At 40.7% G+C, this 9,657-nt stretch overlaps 1 protein-coding gene across 1 annotated transcript in view; it reads right to left on the reverse strand.

The window, feature by feature from the left end:
• immp2l (inner mitochondrial membrane peptidase subunit 2) overlaps positions 1-9,657 on the reverse strand; it is a 111,684-nt gene that overhangs the window by 7,666 nt on the left and 94,361 nt on the right. The window contains exon 4 of the mRNA XM_023426898.2: positions 3,095-3,197. Coding sequence (XP_023282666.1) covers positions 3,095-3,197 — 103 coding nt within the window. The remainder of the gene's footprint in view (positions 1-3,094; positions 3,198-9,657) is intronic.

The following is a 9,657-nucleotide window of genomic DNA, read 5'->3' on the forward strand; positions in this document are numbered from 1 at the left end:
AAGAAGTTAAAAGGTTGGAGATTATGGATTTAAAATGACTAAGAGGGACCAACAAATTCATATTTAATGGTGACTTGCAGGTGGATGGTGCAAAGAAGTCAAAAGCAGATCTTCCAAGCGAGTATGAACTAAATAATGTATGAAGGCAGCTTTCCAATCAGGGCCTTTTAAATAAACAAATACATATGCAACTCATGCCTCTCAGACAGGCGAGGAGAATGCCTGAATGTCACTATAATCTAAAATGGAAGCTGCCTCAACTCTGGAGAGATTCTACAGAGGATTGTAATATCATCAGCATAGAGATTGATATTATATTCAGCTGCAGCAGAAACAATATTGTATATAAAGAGAACAGAATAGAAGAGGTCCTAGGACTGAACCTTGTGGGACACCTTTTGCAATTTGAACAAATTCAGATTTAACACTTCCTATTGCTACACACTGCTGTCTGTCCACAAGATAACTCTGGATCCAATTATACGCAACTTCATCAAAACCAATATTAAGTTTTTTAGTTTTTTTTACGAGCAATGCATGATCAGCTGTATTGAATACCTTTGAAAGGATCAATAAAAAGAGCTGCGCAGTGTTGCCTATTATCCCAAGTTGAACTGTCAGTAACAGTGTTGTGCTTTTCTCTAAAACCAGATTAATGTTTACTTAAAATAGAGAGTGCTGAAATGATTTAAGTTTGTCATTTACTAGAGATTAAAGTATTTTCGCGAGGTACGTCAATTTAGAGAAAGGCCTGTAACTGTTTAGTATAAATGTGGAGTCACATATGCAGCCTTCAAAACTGTGGGAACTGTACCAGATAAGACAGGAAAGTTAAAAATATATGTAATGTAGCTGTCAGCAACTGAATATTTGAAATATAATATGAGTAAGGTGTTGGCCACGCCACTGGAAGAGAGGAGCTGTAGCGTAAAATGAGGCCCTGGCGACGTCTGAGAGTCAGGATCAAGAGTGGGCAGAGGGGTACCTGGATAAGTTTTCTTCAAAGTGGCTGCCAGCAGCTGGAAAATTCATTAAAAGCAACACAAGTCTCTTTATGATCTGATATCTAGGATCCATCAGCTGAAGTGAGAGGAGGAAATGAGGGTGAAGACTTCCGTTCAAGAGAATTTACAGATTTGATGGATGTGAATATGAATTGGGAATTAAAAGTGAATTAACTTTACTCTTCCTTATTGCGGCTGTGCATTTGTTTCTAAAGTACCTGAGAGTCGGCCAGTGACCGGGCTCGCCAGTTCACCTGAAATAGCCCAGGATTTATTTCTCTCTTTCAGCGAGGATGAGATTTGAGCTGAGAACCAGGGACTTGACCTGCTCTGCACCCTGTTTTTTGTTTTTTTAAAGGGTGCGTGGTTATGGACTTAAAGTGGTCAAGAGCTGAGTCAACATCAGGGATTTCAGCAGATTCATGAATGTCACTTTCAAAGAAGATCAGACAGGACGGGTTGCTCAACAAAATGCTTATATTCCTGCTCATCACCAGATGATGATCACTAAAACTAGTCTCAAATACTCAAGACTCAAACCAGTTTAAGTCAACATAAGAAGAAGTGTGAACTGCAACCACAGTAACTAACCAGTTTCATCTGTGACTGAAAAACAGCGCAGGTAAACAGCCACACCACCTCCCCTTGAGTTTCTATCTCCTCTAAAAAGGCAACCTCTCATGAAAATGTATCAGTGGATTCACTATGAGAAGACGGGGTGAGCATCCCTCACGATCGTCATTAACTGAGGCTTTAACAGCAAAATATGTTTGATTCTTAGACAACAGCTTTTGCCTTCTTGGCTTTTATATGTCACCAAACTGTCATCCATATAAATGAAAGAATTAAAACCTTAAAGGTCCCATACAATCTAAAGGTCTGTGTCCATGTGTAGTGTGATTATAGATCAGATCTAGCTTCTATATTAATACTGTGAAAGTATTAAAGCCTCAGTCCACAGAGAAATGCACACAGCCTGTATTCAGAAACTGAGCCTTAAAACCAGCCGTCAGGACTTCTGGAACTTTGTGATGTCACAACAAAGCAGTCACCAAGCCCCACCCACCTGGACCCACCATCCAAACCTTGCAGGATTTGGTTTCTCTGAGTGTTTTTACCTGAAATCTGCTATATTTTTATTGGATCCCTCAGAAAACTTTCAGCCAATCAGAAGAGAGACTCAGAGCCTCCTCTCTTCTGATTGGCTCACCGACCTGTTGTTATTAGAGCTGCAGAGAGAAGCCTGAGAGAGGAGATGTGAAACTACACTGAGATGGTTTTTATATCTTCTAATGGATCAACACTTCAAATAAAATACAGAAGAAGAAGAAAACATGGAGCTATCATATTAAGATAATTTTTTAATGTATGTAATAAAGCAGTGGGTTTTTGTGTATTGGGTATGTTTTGGACAAAACCTTAAATCGATGAGTTAAAGCTACAGTATATAGCTATATATATATATAATATATATATATATATTTTATATCTGAGATAAGCTCCAGAACATATCTAACATAACGTGGAGAGGTGCTGTCAGAGGCTTCTGTGACTCAGTCTCATTGAACAGCTCTGGCAGCAGTGCAGAGATTTTCCCTCCCGGGAGCTGACAACGGTCGATTAATACGTGAACTCGCTTCAGGTCTGTACGACTCCTCCTGCACCGAGGCTTTCAGCTGGAGGACGTCGCTACTGACGCCAACTCACAGGCTAGTGAGCTCCAGACTCCTGCATCAGAGGAGACGGCAAACACGACGAGGATGTAGGTGAAGGGTTTAGCAGAGCGTAATGAGGAGGTGGGGCGGGGGCCGCTAGGAGAGATCTCATGTTAGCGCTAGCTTCATTTCCAGAAGCTAGCGCATAGTGAAGCTTTAAATATTCTTTCACATTTTTATTTTTGCAGTTTTACAGTTTAGTTGTGATGTCACAGCAGAATTATTTTATTGTTTTTTATTGTTGTGTAACTATGCAGTGGCTCTGTGTCTGTTAGGCAGCCTAATGTGATCAATCTGTACATTACATTTATGAATTAATGTATTGATTGGTTGGTTGGACCCATATTGTGCGATGGCGGTGGGTTTAGTTCTTACCGGTCCGAAGCTGTTGCTGTCCAGACTGTGTCCGTGATGATCCCCCTCGATCCAGAAGTGACCGTCAGGAACTCGAACGAATCGGTTCTTGTAGCCCAGAGTCCTGAAGAGATGGAGACGGAAAGAAGAAAGTAAAAGGAAAGAAATGTAAGTGTTTGCAATAGATTCTTTCTGGGCAGAGAAATCTAATGATGTTAGAACAGCTGGGAGTTTTTGTTTAAAGATCCCAGATTTCAATTTTTGTTCCATCGGCGAAGCCAAATCCCAGAATTCAACAGTGAGCAGTGCCGAGTTTCACAATATCAATAATAACTCATGCTGGAAAGTCTTGAGAAGCTTTTGCTAGAAAATACATAAATAAAAACACAAGCACAAACATTTATTTCAGGTACATTATAATCCAACTATATAATTCTGCACTTCTTTTACTTTTAAAACTTAAGGACCTCCTCAAGAGGTGGCCAATGGGGAGACTCCTAATCAGCCATGTGGCATTCGGCAGACCAATGGTGAAACTATGATCACTCAGTCAGTCAGCGACATTCGTGATTATGGTGATAATGTTGTAATTGAATAGTGTTTAAACAAAGTGGTCAGCGGTGTGTCAGGATACTACTATATTTGATCAGAAATATCTAAACTAAATGCACTGTGGTCAACGTCATCATAACGTTGATCATTAACGTTTAAAATAAATGTAATGTAGGTTTATCTGGTGTTTTCAGTTTTCAAAAATCAATCACATAAGAACCTTTAACTTTCCCCATTATGTTTTTAATATTAACAGCTTCTGCAAAACAAACAGCAGCAGGAGAGAAAATGTGAGATTGACCTTCAGTGAGAGACAGATGTTTAGTTTCCAGATGGGATGAATAATTGCTTCATTACCACTGACAAGAGAAAGAAAAGACCAAAATTCAGGGGAAAAAATTGTGGGTTGAGGTCCTTTGTTGATGGAAGAGCAAATCTCCGGCACAATTATCGCTTTCATTTCATTATCATTAATCATCAGCCTCTAAAATCATCCCTCCGGCGTCACTTCCTGCCGCCGCCTTATCACTCAAACAAAGATCTGATCCGCGGACACATTGAGACTAATAAGGTTGGAGGAAGAGGAGGAGGAGGTGGTGGTGGCGTTCATCTCATCCTTCCTCAATCAGGTTGTCATGTTTATGAGGAGAAGCACCAGCGCCCTTCATCTTCCCTCTGGACTGTTATGGGCCTGTCCCGGCTCTGATTTATCACTTAGCAACGGGAACATTGTGAATTATAACTTCAGTGACTTTTTAAATGGAAATTTGTCGGCGGTTCCCCGTGCCGCTCCGGGAGGCCGGCTGACTGAGGAGGCGCTTGGATACATAAATATTGATTCTGAGCTGAATTTACTGACTCACAAAAAATAGAAAAACAAAACAAAAACAAGCTTGAACCTTTTTGTAGGAATAAAAAAAAGGTCTATATGAGTCTATATGACACAAATTCCCTGCTGCACCACAGAAAAAACGAATGTGAACCCATACGCAAATGTAATATATTATATATTTTATATGTACATATATGTAAAATTATATATGAAACTTATTAGAAATTGGAACAATTTCATATATTGTAATATATATCTAGCCTATACGAATATATACATTTATGTATGTATTTCTATATTGTTTTTATTTCTATAACAGTAAAGTCCAAAAGTCTGAGACAGTAAGAAAAACATATATAAACACATACATTTTTTAACATGTATGTCGTTTTAATAAACTTGTATAAATAAATTAAATATATCATGTTAACACATAATTTTTTTTTGACATAGAAAACATAAGTGTCCTATGTAAAAATTAATCACATAGATATTTTGTATATATATACACATATACAAATTTTACTATGGGTATTTCATATATGTTAGAAACGTATATGTTCATACATCCAGAGGATGTACGCATTAACTTGATCGTGCTGAAGAGTGAGCCTGCATCAATGTATGAAAACTGTTTTATAACTTGTTTATAATGATTAATAAAGTGTTAACAGTTGATTTAATAACTAATTATAAGCCATTTATAAATCCTTTATAAGGGTAGATTTATTGTAAATTGGCCCAGAAGCAAGAACGACGGACTTCTCTATATTTAGTCTTTTTTTAAACCAGGTTCAGTGTGTTCAAGTGAAGAATGAACCGGAGGGAAAATCATCAGCCTGTGGCTTTTAAAATTCATCCTGGCAGTTATTTTGTGATGAAGAGCTGTAATTTTTTCTGATGAACCTTTTCTCCATTAACCTACTTCACATACGTCTACCTTAATTAGCAATTTTTCTTTCTCCGTGTGGCAGAATTCCTTTCAGAGCTCGGCGAGGAGATGTGACCTTGATGTTATCTCCACTGTGAAATTAGCAGAAGCAGCGACGGATCTGCCCCAGTCGCTCCCTCAGTCCGTCTCTTACTGGCGTATGTCGGATGCCTCTGAGCAGAATTTGAAAAAGCTTTCAAAATATGATGCATCTTAATAATCGCAATTTAGTGCTTGGGAGAAATTATATATCTGGGTGCTGCATTACAGCACTTCAAACTCCACTGACTGAGTCCCGTACGAGCCACAGAGCTTCAGTTAAAGTGCAGTCGCAGTGTCTGAAATGAATTTGCTCCGTGTCACTTTGACCTGGCGAGTGGTGAGCTCGTATCAGAAAATGGCCAAGAGTGATCTGCACTTCTGGGTACATTCAAAATGGACTGATGCTGAAATCTCATAAATCCATATTTGTGTAACTGCAGGACAAAATCATCCAAGCAGCAAAGTGGACCAGACAGAAGGTGAGGACAGAGGAGTTCCTCAGGTTTTCTGAGGTAGAACAAATACAAGTTTTATAAGTAGCATAATTATGTTAAAAGCCTTTAATAATGACAGGCATGATAATGGTGAACAGTGTGGACTGGATTCAACCTCACAATTATTTCATCACGGTGGAAATAATACATGTCACATGGAAGTTTTTTTCTACATGTGAAGCTGAGTACGAAATCTGAAGTGATTAAACTAACGACGATATTTTTTACACAGTTGATGGATTAAAAATGGAGGTAATGACCTTCCTGAGTCGGAGGAGCTGATGCAGCTGTTTAGGTTGTTGTTAAATTGAACTGATAATTCTTTTATCATTACATTTTCTTCTTAAATGGACATTAAAAACATGAACTGCCTCTGCAGTTTCTGTGATCATCTCCGTGCTCAAACAGCTAAAACAAACACAACATCAGACTGATTAATGAAGAGAAAACTAAAAGTCTCATTACTGGACCTGGACACGGTGACAGATCAACTGTGGTACTGCAACTAAAGAAAGCAAGATAGCAGATATCTGCTTCAAGATATCAATGCGCCAACAATGTGCCTGAACACACCTCTTTAAGACCAACACGCCCATGGGTGCACAGATACATGGGTGCTGGACGGGAAAATAAATAAAGTAAAACTGCTTTGCACAGGGTGTAAGATGAAGCCCTGATTCTGTACGAAGTATTATCTTAATAAGCGTAAAATAAGGTAAAAATTGTAATAACTGGCTGCACAGCGTGTGCGTGGCGGCTGCGGAACGTCTTGGTTTTTAATGCTGCGTCGCGTGACCTATAGATTCTGCGTCTCGCCTATTTTTCACACATGACACATCTTCTGGCAAAAATAGACAGAGAAAAGACAGTTTCTATGTCTAGATAGATATATACTTTATGTATGCCCTAGGGGAAAGTCATATGTCCATTAGCTCATTGGTGATAATAATAATAACAGTTAATAATAAATGAACAATAATAATTAGATTAGTCCACTTCCTTTTGCGGAGTTGTTGTATAGCCTGATGACAGTGGGAACCTCTCTGAATCTCAACATGACACTGACATGAACAAATATAAATATTTATAATAATGTTTTTAACCATTGTAGCAGCTGCACGTGACAGAGACATTTTAGTGACATTTTCTGTCAAAAATAAATCAAAAATTAATTAATAATGAAAAGAAATCCAAAAGTGGAGTAACCTGTAAAGTGTATGTAAAGAGATAGAGCTGGTGGTATCAGCAGCGCAACAGAGACACACATGCAACGAACGCAGTTTGTTCTCGGCGTTGCACTTAAAGCCAAAAGTCTCACTTAAATTTAATTTGAATCAAACTTTATTTATTCCGATGATCTTTTAACTGCAAAAACAACCAGGATGAGGCCCTGTAGGGTGAATCCAGTCACTCTTCTGTTTCTGAAAGTCTTCATTGTCTCCACAGACTAATCTGAGTCAGACAGTCAGCAGACACACTCATACGTACCAAAATAACGCAAGGACACGCAGTGATGTCACAGACGCTTCAAAAACCCTCCAGATGCAACAAATTGTCTCGTCATTGTGGCCTGAACACGAGTGTTTGTTCTGAATCTGGGCCACTTCTGAACAAGAGGTTGGAGCGCGTCACTGAGACAAGGAGGGGGACGTTTCGCTGAGTGGAGTTAAACATGTTTCTCCTGAACACACACACACACACACACACACACACACACACACACACACACACACACACACACACGTCCTTCCATGGGTGTTATCAGCAGCCGAGGTTGAGAGGAGTGTAATGAGGCGGCGGTCGACAGCGGCTGACAGCACCACACGCCAGATTAAGACGAGTAACGACATAATGTGTTTGGACTGAAGCTGTCGATAGCTCAGCGTTAAGTCCTGACAGGGCGACGGCGTGTTTGAACTACGGTTTCTGACATTACCTGACACACAGCTCAGTTTAATTGGAGGGAAATATGTGGGCTGAGTACGTGGAACATACAGGTGACTGGATTTCATCATGTATGAATCCCTGAACACACGTGATGTACAGTACAAGGTCAGAAGTTCAGCTGCGTCTGGAATCACTAAGATACATGTACTAATGCTGCTTATTAGTGCTTAATTAATTAATTTGTCAACAGAAAATAACTCAACAGTTGTTTTGATAGTTGATTAATTAAAATTAAAGTTATTTATCAAGTAAAAGTTTTGAACATTTGTTTTTAAATGTGCTGCTTCTTCTGGTTCATACCATCGTAACTTAGGTGCAATGGAGCTTTGAGCTAAATGCTAACATTAGCATGCTAACATGCCCGCAATAACAAATCGCTCTTTTCGAACCTGTAATGCTGGAACTTCCCCTAACCCTGAACTTGTGAGACCGGGCGGCTGTGTCGCCCACTAATCAGAAGGTTGTTGGTTCGATTCATGGTAATGCAGCGTTCGTGTAGCTCTGCCCTGTAACGTCACATGATTCTGAAAATACCAACGCAACCCAGCGTTACAGGTCAAAGAACATCTGCCTGGTTTCACCATCTGGGTTGATACCGTCTTGTGTGCAGGGATGGTGATGATGCCAGACCACATTCCTGCAGCATTAGTGAGCGGTTGCATTCTGGGAGATAACCATGGCCAGGACCGAGACCTGGGTGGCGTACTGAGTCAGGTTACACCTGATTTTTCTTAGGTTTATTATCTTATATTCTTATGTAATTAAAATAAAAACATAGTCCCCACACTGTGCAAACAGCAACACACACACTGGAGAATATCACCTGTTGATTGAAACACATTCGCCTGCTGTGTTTATCTAAAGTCATTTCCTGCTTTATTAATTTCCATGTTTCAAACCAGCTGCGTCGAACAAGAGAACAGACTTCAGAGATAAAACAAAGCTATCAAGTCATAAAACAACCGCTCGACACCAACATCCATTTACAGATGAGTCAGAGTCGGAGGGTCAGTGAAGGAGGCTGTGGGGTTCAGACAGGTGCAGGTGGAGCCGCCTCCACATCCTGCAGCAATGAAAGACAAATGTGTCGCAATTTCTCTGCCTGTGAGAAGACGGCAGATTGAGTTTTGTTCTGAGCAGACTGCCAGGTTCGTCAATTTTGATAAATTGCCAACATTATCTGCGTGCTGCGTTCACTGGTCCGACTGCACATTAAGTTCACTTCTAAAATAGTGACGGAGCCCCGTCTTCAGTTCGCCAGGTGTGACATTTCAGTGAGGAGCAGCAGCGACTGTTTGCTGCTGCTGGAGGGAAACCGGTGTTAAGGTTTAACGGACTAATGACCTTTATTTCTGCATCACCATCAGTTCACTGCTGATGCTCCTTCACCGCTTAGTTTCCTGTGGCCCGACAGCGACGACGGGAGACGAGCCTGCGAGGCTGTCCCCGCTCTGTGGCCGGATTATCACCTCTGCTGTGATTTATGTCGACCTGGCCCGTTTGAGACGACACCAGCCGACAGCCAGCGTCGTCAGCGCCGCCTCTCCGCCGGGGGAACCCATCACGGGCCTGTTAATTATTCATCCCCTCCCCAGACGCTGACCTGTAATTTACACGGTGGCACCGACACAAACAGCTGCCGGGATGAATCACATGTTGACGGCGTGTTATGATACTGAGAGCGCTCTGATGCCCTGCCACTTCCTCTCAGCCTCCGTGGCGCTGCTGCAGGGTCCGACTGTGGAGCTGGTGTGTTTACTGGTTCACTGTGTGTGTGTGTGTGTGT

Source organism: Seriola lalandi, unplaced genomic scaffold (genome assembly GCF_002814215.2).
Source record: "Seriola lalandi dorsalis isolate HSWRI2012SDOR001 ecotype SW California unplaced genomic scaffold, Sedor1 jcf7180002054847, whole genome shotgun sequence".
Taxonomy (NCBI): domain Eukaryota; kingdom Metazoa; phylum Chordata; class Actinopteri; order Carangiformes; family Carangidae; genus Seriola; species Seriola lalandi.